Raw genomic sequence first — 26,547 nt, forward strand, 5'->3', positions numbered from 1 at the left:
TTTTTCCAAACGTTTTATTTTGAGCGTTTCCAAACCTAGAAAACTGAATTACACAGTGAATACCATATACACACCACATAGATTCTGCTGTTGCTCATATCTTGCTGTGTTTGCTTTATCACATATTTATTCATCTATCCATTCAATTAATTTTCATTCTTGGAATTTGTCTGTAGCAGGGTTTTTCAAACTTGGCACTGTTGACATTTTGGACTGGATAATTCTTGGTGGGTGAGGGACATGCTGTTCATTGTAGGATGTTTAGCAGCATCCCTGGCCTATTTCCACTAGATGCTGGTAGGGACTTGCTCTCCCCATTACCCTAGTTGTGACAACCAAAAATGTCTCCAGATATTGCCAAATGTCCCTTGGGAGTTGGGGGTCAGGGCCAGTGAGGGACAAAATCGTCAGGTTGAGAACCACTGGTCTGTAGTAATTTTCAGTAATCACTATGGCATAGCATATTATGGCTGCCTAGATTTTGGTCATTTATATTTGCATTTCTTAATATGAATCTTTTGAAGACATTTTCCTGATCTATCAAATCTAACGAAATAACAGTACCTTTAAGGCACCCACTACTATATCTAGTCCACATTCAGATTTTCCCAGTAGTTGCAAAATGTGTTTTTCGGATGATTTATTTAAATTAGAGTCCAATCAGGGACTGTGCATTTGGTTACATTTGGTTCCATATTGCTTACATCTCTTTTAATCCAGAATAGTTTACTCTTATATATGTGTGCACAGATATAGATATAGATAGATAGATTTTTTTTTTTTTTTTTTTTTTTTTGGTCATAACTTTGAGTTGCTGAGACCAAATGGTTTCCCTAAAGAATAATGTGCTTCCTGGACTTTTCTGATTTCTTCCTTGTCATGTTATTTGACTTGTTTCTCTATCCTCTGTATTTTCAGTAAATTGAAAAGTATATCTAAAGATTAATTAGATAAATCAGTTCTTCCTAAATAAATTAAAAATAACTAGATTTTTAAATTCTAACAAGTCATTTTTCAAACATTTATTAAAGAGTACCATATCCAAAAAAGTATATAAGCTTGATTTTTCATAAACTAAACACACTTGTGTAGCTGGCACCCAGGTCAAGAAACAAAACATCATCAACACACCGGGAGCTCTCCTCTTGCTTTTCTAGTCATTGTTCCTCCTTCCCAAAGCTAACCACTGTCACTACAATATTCTTTGAAGCTTGACAAAATAAAGTTGATTCATCTTATATGGTAAATGTATGAGTCTTATTCAGTATACTTCTGAAAGAGTGATGAAGAAATTTCCATAAAGCAACAGGGATTAGGATAGTGCTGGTACAGATAGACTAATGGAGCAGTGTAGAGAGTCCAGAAGTAAACCAAATATATTTGGGGAATTTACTCTTTGGTGATGATAGCATTTCAAACCAGTGGAGAAAATGGATTACTCAGTAACTGAGAGTAGGACAAAATAGCCATGTGGGGGGCAAAGCTGATTTTATCACTGTGGTACAAGATAAAGTCCTCATGGATCAAAATGTAAAATGCTAATGGAATTGGACCTATAGCCATACTTCTAAGAAGGTGCCCTCTGGAGATAATTATGCCCAGGGTGAAAAAAGATGTTTGTACTGGGAAAGTCAGAGCAATTCATAGGCACACACTATGATCAACCTACCGGTCTTTCAGCAGCTAAATATCATTCCTACATTTACAGCATTTTTATGCCTCCGTTTAAAAAAAAAAAAAAAAAAAAGAACAACTTTTCATTCACTTACAGAGCAACCGAAGGAGCCAAATTTAGGGAATCTTGATAAGTTGATAAGATTTATGTCTTATGTTTACTGCCTTATTTTTTCTATTTAGATGAATTATGCGTTGAAGCACTTTGCCGGATGGAACAAGCTAACTGCTCCTTTCAGGTTTTTGACAAACATCCAGGGATCTATTTGTTTTTGGTCCATCCCAATGAAATGGTGAGTGTGAGTGTTAGGCAGTGGAAGAGGGAATATTTTATTTTTGCACCTATAGTATAGATACCTATAATAGAGGTTTTTGGTGTGTACTTTGTTTAAAATATTTGCCAAAATTATTCTCTTGTTGTTGTAACATTACTGCAGTTAAGGAGGGGGTGCTGGGGGGGCTCAAAGAAGAGAGTTAAAAGAGTAGGGAAACACTTCTGACAGGTGACGCTTCAGTGTAAAAGACAAATGAGGGAATAATCTGAACTTCCAGTGTGTTGACCTGAACTAATGAAGAAGCACTGTTCTCTCTTGCTTTTCTTGCTTGCCTGCCCCACTCCAAGCACATGGAAATACCAGTTAAAACACTTGAAATAATTATTTTGCTAATAGATGAGATTTTTAACAGGTGATGGGGTAGAGGGGAGGACAAGGAGATTCAGTTCCTAGGTGCCAGACAGGAGGAGGAACATGAGAAGCAGAACAGTAGGTAGACAGAAGCATTGAGCAACACCAGAGGCTTGGAACCTGACGGTGAGCTGATTGCTGGAGTTTGAGGACTTACCATCATGTGGCGAGGCAGCGTGTGCAGTAGGACCTGTGCACGTTGGCCTCTAGAACTGAGTTACAACGTTAAGACAATAGCCACGAAGGGTTGCTCTGCCAATAGAAGGATAGTAAAGAGGCTTTTTTTTTAAGTGGCAAAGAAAGAACACGGTAATGGGGTTTCCAGTCAGAATGGTGGTGAATTTCAGTCTCCTTTGTGCCAAACCCAAACAATGATAGAAAAAAATTCAAAAAGTGGAATTCTAAAAGGTATAATCACACTTTTCAAAAGGTAAATGTTTCTTTGGACCAGTAAGGGAACAGAAATACAAAGTGATAAATGGTGGAAAGCTGTATGTAGGCCTGGGCGGCTGTAGGTAGCAGGGGACTGAGTTTGTGCATGATAATAAGAATGACAAGTATCCTCCAGGCAAGGGTAGAACCAGAGTCGAGGCCTGTGCTTAAAAGAAGGGTGGGGCTTTCCTGCCTGTGAAAGAAGATTGACAGAAAGTACAGCCAGCTGCTCTCTGGGACTGGCTTTCTTAAAGCTGCAAACCAGTAGAGGAAGGTAGTCCAGCTGAGCAACCAGGACCTGGGCCAAGCACTTGCAGGCTTGGTGACTGGGTCTGCAGGGCCAGGAATGACTGTATTCTTCATTATATATGTGTTCTTATAGGTGAGGAAACTGAGTCAGGAGACTTAACCACAGTTACACAGGCTAGTATGGTGACTGGGATTTGTATATAGGCAGCCTGACTCCAGAGCCCTAATGCTTTTTTTTTTAAGTTTTTATTTGAAAATACTTTAAAATTTTCAGAAAATTCTCAAAAATAAAAAAAAAGTAGAAAACACCTGTATATTCTTTAGCTGTATTCACCAATTATTAATGTTTCACTCCATTTGTTCTATCATTTGCTTTCAGTCAGCTACAAAGCTGTTTGTTTTCTGAACCATTTGAGAGTAGGTTGCATGTATCATACCCTTTTGCCCCTAAATACTTCAGTGTATATTTCCTAAGAATAAGTATATTCTCACAATATTATAAACTTCAGTGACTTTAACATTGACACAGTAAGGTCTATTTTCCAGTTGTGTCATGTGATCCAGTGTACTTTGTAGCATTTTCTCCCTGTACTCCAGTATCCAGACCAGGATCAGGATTTACATGTAATTGTGTTACATTGGTCTCCCTTAATCTGTAACATTTCCGCAGCCTTTCTTTGTCTTTTGTGACAATTACATTTCTGAAGAATAGTCATTTCTGCCTCCCTCCCATTTACAAAAAATAGAATGCTTTTCATTTTGGGTTTGTCTGATGCTTGCGCATGGTTAGGCTTTGGTTATACATTCCAACTGGAGTACTACATAAGTGATGGATGTTATGTCCTTCTCAGGGTGTCAGATATACAGGCATGCCATATCATTCAGCCTCATGGTGATGTTAATTTTGACCATCTAGTTGAGGTGTTGTCCAGTTTCTTCACTGTACAATGTCTATTTCTTAAGTACTCTAAGATCATATAAATACCTTACTCCTCACCAAAATTTTCTCCTAAATTTAGCATTACCTGATGGTTCTTCCCTGAGCCAGTTTTTCTAAGATTGCAAACTAATTTCAACTCCAGCACTTTACACATTTACCAGTCAGCACTTGACATTGATTATACTATAATCAAGAGCCATTTTCCCTGCTCTTCATTTATTCATCTGTTTATTATAAGTTATAGACTCATTGATTCCTTTGTATTTTTTTCGATAGCTTAAAATTCATTAGTTAATTATGTTGGCATGGAGCCCATTCTTTTGTCCACTAGTTCTGTGTTTTGCAAACTTTTCTGCCCATAACCTAAGCAAAAATGTTCTTCATCGAGTTCACACACATATATATACGTATGTGACCTAAACATTTCACAAAACAATACTTACTGTTACTATGAAGGATGCCCACTGATTTTTTAAAATTTTATTTAGTTTTTAAGGTTGGTTGTGATCACAGTTCAATTTGTAGTGCAGAATAAATTTAAAATCACTTCCCTGTGCTATATTGCCATGTAGAGGTGACCTTTGATTTCTTCTGAGGTTTCTCTTTTCATTTTTCTTTCCTTTTTTTAACTTTCTATTATGGAACATTACAAACATACAAAAATAGATTGGTGTAGTGAACTCCCATATATCCATCACTGTGCTTCATCTGTTATCAATATGTGGTCAATATTCTACTCCTGTTAAGTTTAGTTACCGCAAATCTTAGACATCAGAGCATTTCATCCATAAAATACTTCAGTACATGTATCAAAAAGGTAAGTGCTCTTAAAAAAAACCAATTACATCAACACACTTACAATAATAATGATAATAATAATATCATATTTCTAGTCAGTGTTTGAGTGGAAATTATTATCTCACAAATGCTTTATTAGGGTTAGTTCAAATCAGGATCAAGTAAGGTTCACACATCGCATTCCAGTTGACCCTTGAGCAACATGGGTTTGAACTGCATGGGTCGTCTTATACACAGATTCTTTTTAATAGCATCTAGTATAGTACTACACAGTTTGAGGTTAGTTGAATCCATGATACAGAACCGGGATATGGAGGGCTGCCAACTATGTTATATTCGAATTATATTAGTGTATTCAACTACGCAGAGGGTAGGTGCCCCTAACCCTTGTGTGTTGTTCAAAGGTCAATTGTAATTAGTATCTTCTGTCTTTTTTTTTTTTTTTCTGTCATCATGGACCTTTTGGTTTATTTCCTTTAAATGTCTGAAAATCACGTATTTTTCCTAAAGTACTTTATTCTATATGATAGTTTTTTCTTCCAGTTTTATTGAGGTATAATTGACATACAGCACTGTATAAGTTTAAGATATACAGTGTAATGATTTTTTTTTGAAGTATAGTTGATGTATCTCGTGTCTTTTATAATCTGTAGAGAATCCTATTTTAACTGTATTCTTGCTGTATGTAGATAGTTGTGTGTTAAATGAAGTAATGAATGTGTTATGCTTTTAGGTTCGGCGTTGGGCTATCCTGACAGCAAGAAACTTGGGAAAAGTGGACAGAGATGATTATTATGACTTACAGGAGGTTTTGACTTGCCTTTTTAAAGTTATTGAGTTGGGGCTTTTAGAAAGTCCAGACATTTATACTTCTTCTGTCCTTGAGAAGGGTAAACTGATTCTTCTGCCTTCACACATGTATGATACTGCCAACTACAAAAACTATTGGTTAGGTGAGTATTGTTCCTACACAAATATAATTAGTATTTTCCAATATTTCTTATGATAATCCTGCAAGGGAAGGGATCTCTTTTGGTAATCTGATCAAAATTGCTAAATAAAGGATTTCATAGTTCCCAATTCTTGTTCTGTCATTAAATTGACTATTGCAGCATCTTGTCTTTAAACATTTTTTATCCTAGAAATCTGTGTAAGAGGTACATTTTCAAGTATGGCAAATAGATCTTTTATTTAAGGCAGTATTAGATGTTATAGTATTAGCATAGCAGCTGACCGTAATAGGGTTTTGATCTATTGAAACAGAGGTTTAATACCTCTTTTCCCATCTGTAAAGTATTTCCTGGGAGAAAGAGATACTAACTTTGGGTTTCATCAAGTTGTATATTGACTTAAAATAGTTCTGTCCTACTTCATTGATTCAGAGTCTTGCAGTCATGTGTATATTTGGCAGTGATTGGTACTTGAAATATAGTGATCTTAACATTTAAGGGATCTTTGATTTTATGAGATACAAATTGTGTGGTAGTCATTTTGGAAATGGTTTTCTAACCATGTTCGTGCCATTTTCCCTTTTTATTCAGTCTAAAGTTCTGTTCTTAGGAGGAGTTGTATATGAATGTCTCAGACTTCAATGTCTGAGGCACTGCATACTGTTTTGTTTCATCTTACTGCCTTGTTATTCTTTTGCCAACTAAACTGGAGAAGGCATTATTTAATCAATTCAGGAAAGCTATACATGATCTTACAGGTATTTGCATGTTGCTGACCATTCTTGAGGAGCAAGCCATGGATTCACTGTTGTTGGGCTCAAACAAACAGAATGATTTTATGCAATCAATACTTCACACCATGGAGAGGCAATCAGATGGTAATAAACTTTATTTGCGGAATATTGTGATGATGGTGCACTTTGAAAATACTAGTGTCACTGTAAGAATTTGGGTGTATGATGTGGAGGAAAGAATGAACATTTTATGGTTTTGGTCACAGAGTCAGAATTTTTAATTGGAAAAGACCTTTAGAGTTTATTTAACTCAGCACCTTACTTTCATAAAAGAAGAAACTGAAGCCCAAGGAAGTTAACTTACTTTTTAAAAAATTAATTAATTTATTTTTGGCTGCGTTGGGTCTTTGTTGCTGTGCATGGGCTTTCTCTAGTTGCGGCGAGCGGGGGCTACTCTTTGTTGCAGTGTGCAGGCTTCTCATTGCGGTGGCTTCTCTTGTTGCGGAGCATGGGCTCTAGGCGTGCAGGCTTCGGTAGTTGTGGCACACGGGCTCAGTAGTTGTGGTGCACGGGCTTAGTTGCTCCGCGGTATGTGGGAGCCTCCCAGACCAGGGCTCGAACCCATGTCCCCTGCATTGGCAGGCGGATTCTTAACCACTGTGCCACCAGGAAAGTCCCTTAACTTACTTTTTCACGTTGAAGTACCCAGTTAGTGGTAGAATCAAGACTAGAACCTAAAGGAGGTAAATTTCTAATGACATGATAGTTAAAATTTTGCAGAAAGCTTCCCCTATCCCACTGTCTCCCTTTTGCCTGGTTTTTCATTTCACTTTGGTTCTCTAGGGTTCCACCATCCACAATGGTGGCTGCCTGCCGGCCAAGTGTGGCTGTTTACATTTACATTAATGAAACTTAAATAAAATTAAAAATTCAGGGCCTCCCTGGTGGCGCAGTGGTTGAGAGTCCGCCTGCCGATGCAGGGGATACGGGTTCGTGCCCCGGTCTGGGAGGATCCCATATGCCGCGGAGCGGCTGGGCCCGTGAGCCATGGCTGCTGAGCCTGCGCATCCGGAGCCTGTGCTCCGCAACGGGAGAGGCCACAACAGTGAGAGGCCCGCGTACCACAAAAAAAAAAAAAAAAAAAAATTCAGTTTTTCAGTCCCACTAGCTATACTTCAAGAGCTGCCTGGTGACTACGGTATAGAACCATTTCCATCATCCCAGAAAGTTCCCTTGGACAGTGCTGCCCAGATAGTCTAGAAAATAGGGTCTAAAATTGTCATGTTTGTTATTAGAGCCAGCTTGGTTTTGCTCATGGTTTTATTGGGCTGATCAGGGAGAATCTGTACTAGTGTTTCTAATCTTACCTTCTTTATGAAAGAATGACTCAATAAAGACCAAGCGTGCCAAATTTAATGAAAACATAAATATAACTTTTTACCCACATTCACTTCTCCTTAGGCAACTTCAGCATGGATATATATTCTTTTGTGGGGGATTCTAAAAGAAATATGTAAATGTTATTCTTTTTTTTGATCACACCTGTTTTCTTGCTAGATGATATTTGATTAAGGTTATTACTAATTAGGAACTTCCCTGGTGGTGCAGTGGTAAAGAATCTGCCTGCCAATGCAGGGGACATGGGTTTGAGCCCTGGTCCAGGAAGATCCCACGTGCCATGGAGCAACTAAGCCCGTGCGCCACAACTACTGAGCCTTCAAGCCAAAACTACTGAAGCCCGTGCACCAGAGCCCGTGCTCTGCAACGAAAGAAGCCACCACAATGAGAAGCCTGCGCACCACAACAAAGAGTAGCCCCTGCTCTCCGCAACTAGAGAAAGCCCGCGCACAGTAACGAAGACCCAGCACAGCCCCCAAAATAAATAAATAAATAAATTTATTAAAAAGGTTATTACTAATTTGCTTACCAGCATTTACTACATAAATTGTTAGTTTTTTTCCCTGTGCTTTGCACATATATTTCTGTCCTCTCTGTTAATCCAGCTCCCCTAACCTCCTTCAAAATGAGTCACCTCTTTTTTTTTTAAGCACCTTTTTGTTTTAAAGATTGGCATTTTTATTTATTTTATTTATAAATTCATTTATTTATTTTTGGGGCTGTGTTGGGTCTTCATTGCTTCGTGCGGGCTTTCTCTACTTACAGCGAGCGGGAGTCTACTCTTCATTGCGGTGCACGGCCTTGTCATTGTGGTGGCTTCTCTTGTTACAGAGCACAGGCTCTAGGCGCGTGGGCTCAGTAGTTGTGGCTCATGGGCTCTAGACGGCAGGCTCAGTAGTTGTGGCGCACAGGCTTAGTTGCTCCGCGGCATGTGGGATCTTCCTGGACCAGGACTCAAACCTGTGTCCCCTGCATTGGCAGGCAGATTCTTTCTTTAACATCTTTATTGGAGTATAATTGCTTTACAAGGGTGTGTTAGTTTCTGCTGTATAACAAAGTGAATCAGCTATACATATACATATATCCCCATATCCCCTCCCTCTTGCATCTCCCTCCCACCCCCCCCATCCCACCCATCTAGGTGGTCACAGAGCACCAAGCTGATCTCCCTGTGCTATGTGGCTTCTTCCCACTAGCTGTTTTACGTGTGGTAGTGTATATATGTCCATGCCACTCTCTCACTTCGTCCCAGCTTACCCTTCCTTCTCCCCATGTCCTCACGTCCATTCTCTACGTCTGAGTCTTTATTCCTGTCCTGCCCCTAGGTTCTTCAGAACCTTTTTTTTTTTTTTTTTTTTTTTTTAAGATTCCATATATAAGTGTTAGCATACAGTATTTGTTTTTCTCTTTCTGACTTACTTCACTCTGTACGACAGACTCTAGGTCCATCCACCTCACTACACATAACTCGATTTCGTTTCTTTCTATGGCTGAGTAATATTCCATTGTATGTATGTGCCACATCTTCTTTATCTATTCATCTGTCGATGGACACTTAGGTTGCTTCCATGTCCTGGCTGTTGTAAATATAGCTTCAGTGAACATTGTGGTACATGACTGTTTTGGGATTATGGTTTTCTCAGGGTATATGTCCAGGAGTGGAATTACTGGGTTGTATGGTAGTTCTATTTTTAGTTTTTTAAGGAACCTCCATACTGTTCTCCATAGTGGCTGTATCAATTTACATTCCTACCAACAGTGCAAGAGGGCTCCCTTTTCTCCACACCCTCTCCAGCATTTATTGTTTGTAGATTTTTTGATGATGGCCATTCTGACTGGTGTGAGGTGACACCTCATTGTAGTTTTGATTTGCACTTTTCTAATGATTAGTGATGTTGAGCATCCTTTCATGTGTTTGTTGGCAAGCTGTATATCTTCTTTGGAGAAATGTCTATTTAGGTCTTCTGCCCATTTTTGGATTGGGTTGTTTGTTTTTTTGATATTGAGCTACGTGAGCTGCTTGTAAATTTTGGAGATTAATCCTTTGTTGCTTCATTTGCAAATATTTTCTCCCATTCTGAGGGTTGTCTTTTCATCTTGTTTATGTTTTCCTTTGCTGTGCAAAAGCTTTTAAGTTTCATTAGGTCCCATTTGTTTGTTTTTATTTCCATGTCTCTAGGAGGTGGGTCAAAAAGGATCTTTTATGTCATAGAGTATTCTGCCTATGATTTGGCAGGCGGATTCTTTACCACTTCACCACCAGGGAAGTCCCAAGTCACCTCTTTAAGAAACATTCCATAATTGTCTTCACCTAACTGATGACTTTCTTCCTTATTTGAGAGCTTCCTAGACATAAGACAGCTTCAGTAGAGGATAAAAAAGTAGAATCTAAGAGCCCTGAGGGAAATAAAGCAGAAAGTTCTAGGGTTGTCAGTAATTGGGTGAGTTAGAGCACTTGCCTCCTAAGAATACTGCGGAAGATGATAGGTGGTGCTAATAGTGAAGCCATTCTGGTTCGTTCTTGGAAAAAGCTATCTGTTTTTTTCTGTAGGTGGTGTATCTTTATGTGAGTGTAAAAAAGTAAATCTGGAAAGAAAGAATAGAGTAAGATCTTAAAAATGCTTGACTGAGGACTTCTAATTTCCTTAGAAGACGTTAAGGAGCAAGTGAAGGTCTTTGAGCAGGGCAGTGTTTTGCCACTGCATGTAGAGAAGAGGGGAAGGACTGGGCATAAGAGTGTGTGAGGAATGGGAATTCCTGCCAGTTGGATGGAATAGAGATAACAACAAAGCCATGTTGAGACATGGGTGGATGAAGAGTATGTATCTCTGCTTATCCAGTGGATGAGGGGTTCAGTCCTTTATACCAACCAAATGACACACACAATTCAGGATTTCTTGTATCATGGACTTTGTTTCGATCTGAAAATACCAAGTTTTTCTTTCTCTCCCTTTTTTTTCTACTTTACTTCTGTTATTTATTGAAGGATGGGAGTATAAAGGTCTGGAAGAAGCAGAGGAGGAACGATGCTTTCAGGTTGGCAAATAGGGTGAGAAAGTTGAGTTTATCTGGACTATCTCAGTTTGTTCCACACAACAAGATTTCTTAACAGAGGTGTATTGCTTTAAAAAAAATGCAGACACTATTTAAAAGTTTGCCAGCTTTCTAAAACCTGTAGTTGACAACGCTTTACTTTAAATTACTTCCTGGTTTGCTTTCAGTTTTGTTGCTACCCAGGTAAAGAATGCTTAATTCTCAATATATTTTAGTACCTTTCTCTAATTGTGTTGTAATTTAGCAAATTACTCCATTGTATTTCAGATGATAGTGTGGATCCTTTCTGGCCAGCGTTACACTGTTTCATGGTGATTCTGGATCGTCTTGGATCTAAGGTCTGGGGTCAACTTACTGATCCTATTGAGGCATTTCAAACCATTATCAACAACGTGAGCTACAATAAAGAGATCCAGAATATACGGAACAGCTCTGTGAGGTTCGTTCACTTCCTGTGTCAGGATTTCAAACAATCTGTATGAGGAGGTCTACTATAATTGACTTAACAGTAGGATTTTTCTCTTCTTTTTACCCTTCATTTCAGTAATTTCTATTTATTCTTAATACTTAAGGACCAAGTCAGAACCGGAGTCATATTTGGATGATATGGTGACTTGCAGCCAGATTGTATACAATTATAACCCTGAAAAGGCCAAAAAGGTATAAAACATTTTGAGAATTCAGATGATATTGTATTGCCTTTATATTGTATAGACAGTGTTTTACGTGGTTAGTTGCATTGCTGATTTTATGATATGTAGCTATTCTGAATCAACTGTTGCATAAAACCTTTCTGATTGAACAGTAGCTCATGAGGAAAAATGGGCTCTAATGAGAGCGTGCACACTTTGAGAGATTAATTTTTAAGTACATTTTGGAAGGGTAGAACATTTATGGCATGAGGGAGATAAATCACATGACTAGAAATCAAAACCAACTGAAGGAAAGAGGTCCAGAGTACATGGAGGTTTTGTAAATTTAACCTTTTCATGAAACCTTAACCTCAAAATTGAACTGTTTTCAGTTTTTTGGGGGTCCGTATATGTACATCAAAACAGGAAAGTTGAGCAGTGTATTTTCTTGTTTGCAACTTTTGTGTTAAACCTGTCATGAATGGTGCTTGTTTATCTGAATGTCAGTATCTCTTTCATTTTAGGATTCAGGGTGGAGATCAGCCATTTGCCCAGATTATTGTCCTAACATGTACGAAGAAATGGAAACATTAGCTAATGTGCTTCAGTCAGATATCGGTCAAGACATGCGTGTTCATAACAGCACGTTTCTGTGGTTCATCCCTTTTGTGCAGTCCCTCATGGATCTTAAGGATCTGGGTGTGGCTTATATAGTGGAGGTTATTCATCATCTGCATTCTGAAGTCAAAGACGTCCTCAACCAGACGGACGCTGTGTGTGACACAGTCACTGAGTTTTTCCTTCTGATTTTGGTGTCAGTGATTGAACTGCATAGAAATAAAAAGTGTTTGCATTTGCTGTGGGTTAGTTCCCAGCAGTGGGTGGAAGCCGTCGTAAAATGTGCCAAGCTTCCCACCACTGCGTTTGCACGGAGTTCTGAGAAGTCATCTGGAAACTGCTCCAAAGGCACAACAATGATATCATCTCTGTCACTGCATTCAGTGCCATCTAACTCTGTACAACTTGCTTGTGTGCAGCTGATCAGAAGTCTCCTTAAAGAAGGCCATCAGCTTGGGCAGAAGACTCTTTGTAAGCGATTCTGGGATAAGCTCAACTTATTCCTGCGAGGAAATTTATCTTTAGGTTGGCAGTTGACTAGTCAGGAAACCCATGAGTTACAAACTTGTTTAAAGCAAATTATTAGAAACATAAAATTCAAAGTACCTCAATGTAGCACTTCTGTGGATCTGACTCCTCCATGTAAAACGCCTCCTGCATCTTATAATAAAGAAGAAAGTGAACAAACAGGGAAGAAGTCTAAAAAATACAGGCACTGTCTGGAAAACTCCAGCCCAACATTCTCTAAAGAACCGATGAAAGCTGATGCATGTCAAGTGCAAGAGAGTATTTTCAGCAAAGCAAATAATGCCATAGAAGAGGATAATGAGCAAACTTATATAAAAGATTTGAAACTCAAAGACCATCTCTCAGCTGAGTTGTGCTTGAAGCCGAGAAGTAAAAGGCTTGTTAATGAAAGAGCTCGAGGCCAAGTTAAAATAAGTACAGGGAAGCATAAGTCTGTAAAAGAGAATTCCTCATATACCCCACAGAACTGTACTTCAAGAAATGGTCCAGAAAAGGTATTTGACAGAGGAATAATCACATCAACACGTTTGTTGACTGATTCTAGCAATGACTCTCTGGAAGAGGTGTCCACATCAAATGAGGATTTCTCTTTAAAGGATGATGCTCTTGGCAAAACCTCAAAAGCAAAAACTAAGGCACATAAAGATGAAATCTGTGCTAAGTTACCACATGTAATGAAAAAGCAACACAGGGAAAGTATCACTTTAGAGGAAAACCTGAGTGTATCTAGCATTGAAAGTTTCTATTCAAAGAAAGATACAGGAGGTCAGAAAGGAGATGGCTTCATACACAATCTCTCTTTAGGCCCTAATGGTATTCTGGATGATAAAAATGGAGAACAAAAATCTGAAAACAGTTTATTGCCGAAAAAGAAACAAGTAAAGGAAGAAGAGTTAGGCATTTTCTCCACCCCTGATATCAGTTGTCAAATACTAGAATGTCATGTTGGTAATAAAGATTTGGTCTCTGTGGAGAAAACACCTCCCTTTAAAGATCCTGTGACTGGACTTGAATCAAGAGATATGGAAATTAGCAAGAGTACTGTTCAGTTTTCTTCTGATTTAAGAGAACAGGTCCTTAGCATCAGTCCTAAGTCTGACACCTTAACAGAGTCTCAGATAGACAGAGACCTCCACAAATTATCTTTAATAGCTCAAGCCAGTGTTATTAAGTTCCCATCAGATTCAACCCAAAAAAGTTTATCCCAGCTACAAAGAAAAGTTAAAGATGATAGAAGATGTTTCACAGCCAACCAAAATAGTGTCAGGGAAACCTGCTGTGGACAGGTCATTATTATTTCAGATTCTGATGAAGATGATGATGATGAAAGTATTGTGGGTTTTAAGAAACACATTAAACAGGGTAAAACATGCATTGAGAAAGAATGTCCAGAGCAGCATACTTCAATAGCTAACACAAATGTGGAACAGAATGTAATAAAGGAAGAAAATACAAGGTCCCTTTTGCAGTTTGAGGAATCGGATTCTCAGTTTTTTGAGTTTGAAAGTCCATGTGAAGTGTTTTCAGTTTGGCAAGACCAGAAACCAGACAACAAGAATTCAGTTCAAGAGAATGAAGAAAATTCGTGCTTGACTCATGTAGGTGATATCACAAATGATTGGGGTTATGATACAGATTATGTACCTGAAGAGGTCTTTAAAAAAGCAGCAGAGGGCATTGAGGAACACGCAGAACCACACAGTAGTAGTATTTCTGTTGAGAAATTTTGTGAAATTGAAGTAAAAAAACCCAAGAGAAAACGATACGAGAAAGCTGCTGTGGCTGAAGATGCTCTAAGGCCTTCATCTCCTGTCAAAAGTGAGGACCAGTCTGATATTCTTAATAAGAGAGATGTGACTGAAAATGATTTCGAAAGTATAGACATAAGGACTACAACTCCCAATTCAAGCATTCAGAGAACCACTACGGTTTCCCTGAAGAAGTCTCCACCAAAGCTTCACACTTATTCCAAACCTGTTAGGAGAGTCTCACTTTCTAAAACTCCTAAAAAAACACATTCGGATACCAAAACAGGGCAGAGTAAAAGTTCAAATTACATAAGTTGTAGAACAACTCCTGCTATAGTGCCACCAAAGAAATTTCGCCAGTGTCCTGAACCAACTTCAACAGTTGAGAAACTTGGTCTGAAAGAGGCTCGTAGGGCATTTCAGTTGCCCCAGCGATCTTCAGAGTGTTTAGCTCAGTTACCTGAGCATGGCAAAACGGTTCGAGTAGTTGATACCCAGAAAAAGACTAAATTAATTTCTCCTCGGACTCTCTCTGTCAAAAATAATAAGAAACTGCTGACAAGTCAAGACCTTCAGCTGCAAAGGCAGATGAGACCCAAATCACAGCAGAACAGACAAGGATGTTTTGATTATCAAAGTACAGATACAACACGAGCAGGGCCACATGCAGCACAGAATTCTGACAAATTTGTGCCAGAATCAGATACATCAGATTATAGTTATAAAAGAGGAGTTGAGGTAACTGCTAAAAGTAAGGAAAAACAGTTAAAATGTGTGTCTTCTGAAACAGAACCTGTGAAAGCAAAATATGTTTCTCAGGTAGCTGATGACACTTGTCTTTTGAACCAGTGTACTTCTGTAGTGTTAAATGGAGAAATACCAACAAATGAAATAGTTGTTTCTACCTCAGGGGACCCTTTAGGTGGAGGTGACCTAACAGTACATCATTTCGATGTGGCAGCTTTGAAAGAGGGAGAGCCTGAATCCAACAGTGACATAGAGGAAGATAATATATTTTTAACACAATGTGATCCTGAAGATATGGATTTATGTTCACAAATGGAGAAAGAGAATGATAAACTCATTGAAGTAGTTCATGGAAAAGATACAGTCCAGGTAGAAGAAGACTCTGTGAGTCGGCCTCAGTTGGAATCTTTGAGTAGCACAAAATGTAAATACAAAGATTGTGTTGAAACACTGAAAAACCAGGGTGAATACTGTTCAAAACACTCTGAAGCTAAAGCAGCAGATGAAGATATATTTCGTAGACCTGGCTTGCCTCTCTCTGCATCTAAACTTTCGAGACCTCCCACTGCTAAGATTTTTAGCTCCAGTAGTACTTCACGAATTGCTGGTCTTTCCAAGTCTTTGGAAGATATGTCAGCGCTCTTACCAACTCTGAAAAATAAGTCACGTGGGGTACAATCTGCTTTGAAAGTACCACAGCCAGTCTCTCTGGTGTCTCAGAAGCCAGTGGCTGAAGTGAAGGGTTTGTGCAAGGTTCTCCAGTCTCATACTCCAAATAATTCCAACAGGCAAGGCTACAAAGTTCCATTTTGTGAAAACAGATCTTTTTCACCTTCCCCTCCAGTAAACATTCTCTTGTCAGCACAGTCCCTCTCTGACACCTTCGTTAAAGAGGTCTTAAAATGGAAATACGAAATGTTTGTGAACTTTGATCAGTGCGGACCCCCTTCAACTCTTTGTCAGTCCATCACAAGACCTGTGCCTGTGAGATTTCAAGATGGTAAAGATTATTTTAATGTGTTTTTCCCTTTGATGATACTGAATACTTTTGAAACAGTAAGTATATGTTCTAATCACGTACGTTCAGACTTTGAAATTACCTTTCTTTACCATGCTGAGTATGGCTAAAATAACTGATCGCATTTTAATTTAGATGTAGCTTGTAGATTTCATGTTGAACAGACATTGTGCCCGACACTGTTCTAGATGCTGGTGATACAGAGGAAATACTTAAACTCTGCCCTTCTGGAGCTTACAGACACAATTCAGAGTGCTAATGTACCAAGTCCAGAGGTGGCACAGGAGGAGGAAATGTTTTTTGGTGTAAAATAAGGGAAGACTTCTCAGAGGACATAGTCTCTCATCTGCGTTTATTTTTTTGAAAAGTAGTGTAAACCTTTACTGAAGTCTTCTTGAGGAGGTAACAAAGGGCAAGTTACACTGATCAGCACAAAGCAATAAATCCCAAATTTCTCATCTGTCTTCCCAACTTCTTATGCCTCATAGCAGCCTTTAGCTGCCTCCCTACCCCAACACATCCCATTCTGGTTCTTCTCTCTTTCTTACTGCCCAACTGGGATTGCCAAGTAAAATATAGGATTCCCAGTTAAATTTGAACCTCAGAAAAACAGCTAGTAATTCTTTAGTGTAAACATCCACCTGCACTTTGAAGGATGTTTTTGATGTTCTCAAAGCAGGTAGATTTTTACTTTTTTTCAAATTGCTTTTTAAAAAAAACCCAAAACGTGAGCGTGCAATAAGACTCTTCAAAACCAAGAGCATTGAGGTAAATACCCACGTATTCAGTCAGCAGATACTTGGGTGCCTGATACTTGCCAAGTACTGTCACAAACCTGGGGGGTAAAGTGGTGAACACGACAGACGAGGCCTCTGCCTTCTGGGAATGATCATTTCAGATCAGGACAAAAGGCTCTAGAGTGCTCTAGAATGATCTAGAACAAAAGGGACAGGCACTTTAGACTGAAAGGTGAGACAGCCTCTGTGAGCGATGGTAGTCACACCGAGACCAGAGTGAGCAGAAGGAGTTGGCCATAGGAAGTATATCCCAGGCAGAGAGACTGCAAAGATCCAGCTTAGAATTGTTAAAGGCAAAGGAGATGTACTGCACAAAGAGGCAAGTTGGTGTCAATTTATGCCCTAAATTTCAGCCGTTGTCTTAAGAATTATTTTACTAGTGTTTCAAAGGCATTAGAAACAACTAATTGATAAAGGGTCTTCAGTCTCTCTCCTTAACAACAATGTGAAATAGTATTACAAGAATGATTTTCTTACCTTACAAAATGGTTAGTTCAGTGAACAGTGTATACAGTTAAATAAGCTGGGGAATATACAGAGATTTTGTTCATCTTGAAGCTTATTTTTTTCTTGAACATTTATCCTTTCCAGAAAACACTAAATCGCTTAGAAGCCATTCATAGCCCTTAAATTTGGGACACATATTTGTGATTTTATTTTTCCCTTAGTTAAGAGGTATTTATATGTTTATCTTTAAGATTTCTTCCTTCAGGACATTTCTGTAGCCAAAACCTTTTCAAAACAGAATGAGCACAAGTTCCGTTTGTATATACACAAAGTTTAAAATAGTCAAATACTTGTGGAAGGCCCATTATAAAAAAAAACAGCAGCCACTCTCACCTCCCCAAGTAATTTTTTTTTTTTTTTTTTGCGGTACGCGGGCCTCTCACCGCTGCGGCCCCTCCCGCCGCGGAGCACAGGCTCCGGACGCACAGGCCCAGCGGCCATGGCCCACGGGCCCAGCTGCTCCGCGGCACGCGGGATCCTCCCAGACCGGGGCACGAACCCGCGCCCCCCGCATCGGCAGGCGGACTCCCAACCACTGCACCACCAGGGAAGCCCAAGTAATTATTTTTGATCCTTGATGGGTCCTTTTGTTATATACTTCCATATTTCTAAATAACATGCCACTGTTTTGACTTGTTAATTTTTCAGTTCTAGACATTTTCTGTAGTTACCCACTACAGGAAGTACCCTCTCTTTCCAGCCCTGTGTTCACATACACCTCTCCTGTTTCCCCATCCTCACTATGGAGTAGTCTTGTAATTTTTAGGTCAGTATTTGTTATTATTTTGACGATATAAAAGGTGTCCACTGGGCTTCCCTGGTGGCGCAGTGGTTGAGAATCTGCCTGCTAATGCAGGGGACACGGGTTCGAGCCCTGGTCTGGGAGGATCCCACATGCTGCGAAGCAACTAGGCCCGTGAGCCACAAGTACTGAGCCTGCGCTCCCCAACAAGAGAGTCCATGATAGTGAGAGGCCCACACACCGCAATGAAGAGTAGCCCCTGCTTGCTACAACTAGAGAAAGCCCTCGCACAGAAATGAAGACCCAACACAGCAAAAATTAATTAATTAATTTAAAAAAAGAAGGTCTTTGAATTTTTTAAAAAAAAAAGGTGTCCACGGCTAAGTCATGTGGTAGCTGTAACTACTTTTCGTTTCCGACTCTGCTTTCTCTGGATTTATTGTTTACTTAATTTTCTATGTACTTATTACTAAATTAGCTTCAGACTGTCTCTTGGATGTTTAGGTCTCTCAATATGATCAGACACATCAGATAGTTGATAAATTTCATCTTCTTGGTTTAGGATGGTTAACCTGAAATGCTCACCATCCTCATCCTAGGGCTTGCATTTCCTTCTTTCCTGTGTTGGATCTCTGTCTCCTGTACCCAGGGTTGTCTGTTTTTGTCACCCCCTCATTTTAGTAAGGCACATCCTTGAAGCTTCCTGAGAAAAGAATGTGTAGGGGATAAATTTTGAAACTTTGCATGTCTTAAAATTTCTTTCTATTTTGCCATCTCTGTCTGTCTTTGTTGTCGTCGTCATTCTCCTTCCTTGGAGACTTTCTCAGCATCCAAGTCTATTGAAAAATTTTTGAGCATATTTTTAGTTTCACGGAACTCTTGTTCTCTCATTATTCCTTTTTATAGGATTCTGTGCTTTCTTCACGTACACAGTATTTTTTATTACCTGAAGTTAATTAATGATAAGTTTAAAGTTAGTTGAAAGTTTTCCTCTCTTTGCATTGTCCCTGTTTTCCCAATTGCTTTTTTCCTATTCATTTTAGTGTCTACAGACCTTTCATATTAACTCCTTTCTTCACATGTCTAATGATTTTTGGTGGTTTACTCACATTTAAGAACAGGATACTAAAAAGTAGATTGGAGCATTGTTCATAATAGCCAAAAGTTGAAAACAACCGAGATGTCCATCAGGAGATGAATGGATAAACAAAACATGGTATATGCATACAATGGAATATTAGTCTATTAAAAGGGATGACCCATTATATGTACTTTTACCTGTTCTTTGATGAACCTTGAAAATATTATGCTAAGTGAAAGAAGTCAGGTACAGAAGGCCACATATTGTGTAATTCCATTTATATGAATTTTCCAGAATAGGCAAATGCATAGAGACAGAAAGTAGATTAGTAGTTGCCAGGGGAAGGGGGGGCGGGAATTAGGACTGACTGCTAATAGGTATAAGGCTTGTTTTGGGATGGTGGGAATGTTCTGGAATTAGATAACGGTGGTGGTTGCACAAAATAGTGAATGTACTAAAAACACACTGTAGTGTGCACACTCTAAAGTGAATTTTGTGAAATATATCTCAACTTTTTAATGCTATAAGAAAAGAGGATGCATTTAAATAATGACAGATCAAAAGAGATGCTTAGGAAAAGAGATACTTTTACTAAAATGGTCCTTTATTATTTGCACTGTGGAAGTCAAATGTGATCTGAAGGACACCATCACATGGTGAAATCCAAATTAGTTTCATTCTTTATATTAAGATTATATGCTTAGGTATAGTTATAATCTGTATTTTGTTACATGTAAGATTTAAAAACAGATTAGAAGCTCTAAGTGAAAGGGATAGGCTTGTTGACCATTGGCATTTTATTGGGAAGCCTCATCCCCACCCTCATATCACTGTTTTTAGTCTTTTTTTTTTCCCCCCCCTCTTAGTGAGGTCAGATTTCCCCAAGAAGAATCTTCAGATCGATTGCCTGGAAAGCCTAGGCCTGATGGAGAGCTGCCTGTGGGGTGAGGGTGGGGGCAGAGGGCAAGGTCCAGGCATTCAGTATATAAACATTTGCTTAATTCCCTTTTTTTAAATTATTTTATTTTTTAAATTAATTAATTAGTTTTTGGCTGCATTGGGTCTTCGTTGCTGCACACGGGCTTTTCTCTAGTTGTGGCGAGGGCTTCAGTAGTTGTAGCTCGCGGACTCTAGAGCGCAGGCTCAGTAGTTGTGGCGCACGGGCTTAGTTGCTCCGCGGCACGTGGGATCTTCCCGGACCAGGGATCGAACCCGTATCCCCTGCATTGGCAGGCGGATTCCTAACCACTGCGCCACCAGGGACGTCCCCCCCCCCCACCTTTTTTTTTTTAAGTACAGTATCCCCTCTCTGTCTGCTGCTCCACAGCCAGAGACTGTCACACTTTATAGAGATGAAACCTCTATAGCTTTTTGCTAGGAACAGAGAGGGGCAGTCTCCCTTCAGCCCTCCTCCTTCTAGAGGTGTATGTCAGATGCTTCCTGCTTAGAGTTCAGCTTCTTGGACTTGCTGAGTTAGTTAACCATTCATCCATCTGCTTACCAGCTTCCCAGATTTTGATACTCTTGCCTCCTCTTCTGTTCTCCTCATCCTAATGAATTAATCCTGTTGTGAAAAATCCCTTGGGTGTTTTAGTGGGATTTCAGGGGGAATGAAAGGAAATACCTGTGTTCAATCTGTCATCTTTACTATGAAGTTTTATCTTGTTCTTTTTTTTTTTTTGCAATCTTGTTCTTTTTTTTTAACCATGTAGTGAAACAGCATTGTTTTAGCATTTCTAGTTTATGTAGGCCAACATTTATTAATGGTATTATTAATATACCTTGATTACTTTTTTTTTTTTCCCCACTGTAACGTGTGGCTTGTGGGATCTTAGTTCCCTGACCAGGGATTGAACCTGGGCCCTCAGCAGTGAAAGCGCTAACAACTGAACTGCCAGAGAATTCTCAGATACCTTGATTACTTTTAATTTTTATTCTTTCTTATAAGCCAGAGACTGTGGCATCAACCACAGTCTTGGGCCAAGGCTTCTTACCCTCATTTGGATGTAATGTGACTTCATAATATTGTTTGTTAATGGAATGCTGAAGTGTGTTTAGAGTCCTTTGACAAAAATGTGGTTGGTATCCTATTTAGGACATGAAATGCAGTGTTTGGTTATCCAGTTATTATGTCTTATTGCAGGTGGAATGCAATGACATTGCGTAGAATTATCCCTTGACCCAAAGGGCAAACGAGCAAATTCAACTTTTAGAAATATGAGTCTCTTGAATAAAAAAAAAAAAAATCCCACAAGGACTCAGAGGCAAAAAATATACAAATCAATTTTCACAGCAAAGTAAAGGAGCTGTTACAGTGGAGGATTACTGGACTGAATGTCAATATTATGACACAGTATGAGTGTGTTTTGTGTTTGGTAATTGCAATCATTGTTGCTTTTGTTGTGGTCATCCATTTACAATGCTTGGTGTCAGTTTATTTATCTCTTGTAAAAATAAAATACAGTGTGTGGGGGGGAAAAAAAGACATATGAGCCTTTTGTGTACTGATGTGACTGATAGAGGATATATTAGTTTTTAATCCTTAACGTTTAACACGCAAAAGTATTAGATAAATGTGCACTATTTTGACAGGGACCAATTTTGGGGGGCAGTTTTGGCAAATACTCTTTTTTCTTAAAGTTTTGGTTTGCTGGCTCTGTCTGCAGTCCCCTTCTGTTCTGTGTGTGCATGCACGTATATGCAGAGTGTAATTGGCAGGCGCTTTTTAGGTTGTGTAGACAAGGAGCAGGCAGAAAGGGGGCCCTTCTGGAGTACCAGCTGTGATTCTTAGTGCCCACACCCCTTATAGGGAGAGTGCACCGTTTTTTAGCTAATTTCCAGTTATAATTTGTTCTGTGAAGGAAACAAAACAGGTTGATATGATGAGCGACATTGGGAGGCTGCTTTTGAGATCGGGCTGAGAGCCAGGAGAGGAGGGTTTTGTGCAGAGGAGGGGGGAGGGTCAAGACTGTAATGCTTTGAGGTAGGCCTAACTGAGCATGTGTGAGCAAAGAGATTAGGCTGATGTGACTGGAGTGAGGTAATTTAGAGGTAAAGGGAAATGAAGTAAGATTGCAGAAATCAGTCAAGAGCTGGATGGTATACAACCCTGTTAAGTGCAGGTTGGGGGTTTCATTCTCAGTACAGTGAGAAGATGTTGGAGGATTTTTAGTTGGTTGGTGTTTAGGCTGGGGGAGTAGCAATATGTAGTAGTTTACTTTTTTTTTTTTAAAGAAAACATTCTTAGTTGCTCATTAGAGAATAACTGTAGAAAGGTAAGCATAGATGCAGTAGACCTGTCGGGGGCTATTATAGTAGCCCAGGAGAAAGATGATGGTAGCTTGATCTAGGTGGTAGCTATGGAAATAAAGAGAAGTGAATTCATTGGGCGTAAATTTTGGAGATAGTACTCAGTACTTATCTTTTATATATATATATATAAATTTATGTTATTTCTTTATTTTTGGCTGGGTTGGGTCTTGGTTGATGCACACAGGCTCTCTCTAGTTGCAGCGAGCTAGAGAAACTCTGCATAGCATCCCCCATTATCAACATCCCCTACCAGTGTAGTACATTTGTACAACTGATGAACCTACATTGACTCGTCATTACCACCCAGAGTCCATAGTTTTCATTATGGTTCACTCTTGATTTGTATATTCTAAGGGTTTGGACAAACGTATAATGGCATGTATCAGTCCTTTAATATCAGAGTACTTTCACTGCCCTAAAAATCCTCTGTGCTCTGCCTGTTCACCCCTCCCCAGTCTCACCCGTGGCAATCACTCATCCTTTTACTGTCTCCATAGTTTGCTTTTTCCAGCATGTCACATAGTTGGAATCACACAGTATGTAGCCTTTCCAGATTGGCTTCTTTCACTTAGTAATGTGCATTTCAGGTCCTTCTATGTCTTTTCATGGCTTGATAGTTCATTTCTTTTTAGCACTAAATAATATTCCATTGTCTGGTTGTACCATAGTTTGTTTATCCATTCACCCACTGAAAGGCATCTTGGTTGCTTCCAAGTTTAGGCAGTTATGAATAAAGCTGCTATAAATATCCATGTGCAGGTTTTTAACATAAATATAAGTTTTCAGTTCATTTGGATAAATATTGAGGGCACTATTGCTGGATCCTACAGTAAGAATATGTTTAGTTTCATAAGAAACCACCGAACAGTTTTCCAAAGTGGTGATACCATTTTGGGAATTCCCTGGTGGTCCAGTGGTTAGGACTCTGCACTTCCACTGCAGGGGGCACAGGTTCGATCCCTGGTCAGGGAACTAAGATCCCACAAGCCACGTGGCTCGGCAAAAAAAAAGAAAAAAAAAAAAATGATGGTGCCATTTTACATTCCCACCAGCAATAAATGAGAGTTCCTGCTGCTCCACATCCCCGTCAGCATTTGGTCCTGTCAGTGCTCCAGATTTTGGCCATTCTAATAGGTGTGTAATAGTGTCTCGTTGTTTTAATTTGCATTCCTTTGATGACATAAGATATGGAGCATTTTTTCATATACTAATTTACAGTCTGTATATCTACTTTGGTGAGGTGTCTGTCCAGGCCTTTTGCACATCTTTTTCATCAGGTTGTCTGTTTTCTTTACTGTTGAGTTTTTTTTTCTTTTTTTTATAAGTTTATTTTATTTATTTTTGGCTGCATTGGGTCTTCGTTGCTGTGTGCAGGCTTCCTCTAGTTGCAGCGAGCAGGGGCTACTCTTCATTGTGGTGTGTGGGCTTCTCATTGCGGTGGCTTCTCTTGTTACGGAGCACGGGCTCTAGGCATGTGGGCTTCGGTAGTTGTGGCACGCGGGCTCAGTAGTTGTGGCTCACGGGCTTAGTTGCTCCGTGGCATGTGAGATCTTCCTGGACCAGGGATCAAACCTGTGTCCCCTGCATTGGCAGGCAGATTCTTAACCACTGCACCACCAGGGAAGCCCTTCTCCTTCACTTTTAAAGGATAATTTTGCAGGATTCAGAATTCTAGGTTGTTAGGTTTTTTTCTCTCAACAGTCTAAATATTTCACTACTCTCTCCTTGCTTGCATGGTTTCTGAGGAGAAGTTAGATGTAATTCTTATCTTTCCTCCTCTATAGATAAGGTGTTTTTTCTCACAGGCTTCTTTCATGATTTTTTTCTTTATCTTTGATATTTCATATTCCTGAAGTTTGAATACGATATGCCTAGGTGTAGTTTCTGGCATTTATTCTGCTTGGTCTTGGAGCTTCCTGGATCTGTGGTTTGGTGTCTGATGTTAATTTTGGAAAACTCTGAGTCATTATTGCCTCAAATACTGCTTCTTTTTCTCTCTCTCTTCTTCTCGTATCTCCATTATGTGTATGCTGCATCTTTTGTCATTGTCTCACAGTCTTGGATATTCTGGGGTGTGTTTTTTTTCCCCATTTTTTTTTTTCTCCTTGCTTTTCAGCTTTGGTAGCTTCTATTGCTATAGCCTCAAGCTCAGAGATTGTTTCCTCAGCAATGTCCAGTGTACTAATGAGGCCATCAGAGGCATCCTTCATTTCTGTTACAGTGTTTTTGATCTCTAGCATTACCTTTTGATTCTTTCTACTTTACATCTCATTCATTACATTACCCATCTATTATTTCATGGTCTCCTTTTTCTGTTAAACCCTTAGTATATTAACTATAGTTAAAAAAAAAAATTCCTGGTCTGATAATTCCAGTATTCCTGCCATATCTGACAGGTTTTAGTGCTTCTTTAGTCTGTTCAAACTGTGTTTTTTGCCTTTGAGTATGCCTTGTAATTTTTTGTTGCAAGGCGGACGTAATCTACTAAATAAAAGGAACAGCAGTAACTAGGCCTTTAGTGATATAGAAATGAGGTATGGGGGAAGGAAGACCATTCCATAGTCCTATGATAAGGTGTCACTCTTTTAGTGAGCCTTTGCCTCTGGACTAAGAACTTTACACCACATGCTTCTTAGTTTCCCCCCACCTCCTTGGATGAGACAGGATGGTTAGAATGGGCTGGAGCTGGTTTTCTTCCGTCAAGTAGGTTAGGCTCTGATAAAATCTCAGCAAGTTTGACTCTGGTAAAATAGCTTCTCATAGATCAGACCTTGTTAAGAAGGTCAAGAATGCTCTGGTGTATTTCACAATGGTTCCTTTTCCCCAGTCCCCGCCAACCCCCCACCCCCTCTGGAAGCACACAGGGAATTTTCTCCAGTGTTCACTGTGAGGGCCTATTAGAGCTCCTAGAGGTAAAACTCACCAAAGTGTGGGGTCCCTCTTATGACTGGGTCCCCCTAGAGTTTTTAAGAGAGTTGTTCATGCTGAGCCTCCAACAGTTTGTCGCATCCAGTTCAGGTTTTCCTCCTGGCATGGAGGTTTCTACTTAAGAGTTTTCTGCTCTGGTAAGTTGTGATTGTCTGTATCCACCTTTTTGTCTCTTTTTACTTGTTGGGATGGAGTGGCGACTTCTAAGTTCCTTACATGCGAAACTGGAAACCAGAAGTCCCAAATTAATTTTTAATGTTTGTGTCACACGGGAGTTCTAGGTTCTGGATTTTATGGTTGCTTACTTTGGAAAATTTTGCTGTTTAACATTGGCTTTTCAGATGTTTTTGCTTTCTTAATTTGCTTTTTTTCTTTGCGTAGGTGGCACAGGAATGGATCAGCTCTCCAAACAAAGAGAAATTCCATCAGTTGCATTTACGAACATTTCCTACTGATTATAAAAAATACTGGGAGTTTGTGGGTAAGTTCTTTCTTATGTAACTTGGGCTATATCATATAATAATTGGAGATTGCTATTTGAGGGAACATAATAATTGTTTGAATTTTCTGGGATATAGGTTTCCTAAGGTGAATTTGTAACCTCTTACTAAGAATATGTTTGAAGTCTTTAATTAATGAGGATAATTACTGGGACAGTTATAAAATTCATGGTTTTAACCATTGTGCAATCAGAATACCACAGGCCAAAGTGTCCCTAGATGCTGGGCAAGGGAGAGAGAAGATGAGTGAGGGAGTTTGACTGGTGGGGGCGGAGGGGCTGTTGACATGATCATGTGTACAGATTCTGAGTAAATCTCTCTGCCGTCTCTGCTCTCATTTCATGAGTGGTCTGGAGCATGTGTCACAGTTATGTCTTAGTTATAAATAAACCAAGCATTCAGAACCCTTTAAAATAAAAAGTATAAATTCTCTGTCTGCCTCCTTCCCCCTTGCAATCCATCCTACTCCATAGA

The 26,547-nt window shown here is 39.4% G+C and overlaps 1 protein-coding gene across 1 annotated transcript in view; it reads left to right on the forward strand.

Moving 5' to 3' along the window:
• The window catches only part of SETX (senataxin), a 75,545-nt gene that overhangs the window by 11,877 nt on the left and 37,121 nt on the right, over nt 1-26,547 (forward strand). Inside the window, exons 5-11 of the mRNA XM_079707220.1 lie at nt 1,858-1,967; nt 5,513-5,732; nt 6,488-6,607; nt 11,183-11,354; nt 11,488-11,575; nt 12,072-16,244; nt 25,955-26,054. Of these exons, the coding sequence (XP_079563346.1) occupies nt 1,858-1,967; nt 5,513-5,732; nt 6,488-6,607; nt 11,183-11,354; nt 11,488-11,575; nt 12,072-16,244; nt 25,955-26,054 (4,983 nt within the window). The remainder of the gene's footprint in view (nt 1-1,857; nt 1,968-5,512; nt 5,733-6,487; nt 6,608-11,182; nt 11,355-11,487; nt 11,576-12,071; nt 16,245-25,954; nt 26,055-26,547) is intronic.

Source organism: Hyperoodon ampullatus (genome assembly GCF_949752795.1).
Source record: "Hyperoodon ampullatus genome assembly, chromosome: 6".
Classification (NCBI taxonomy): domain Eukaryota; kingdom Metazoa; phylum Chordata; class Mammalia; order Artiodactyla; family Ziphiidae; genus Hyperoodon; species Hyperoodon ampullatus.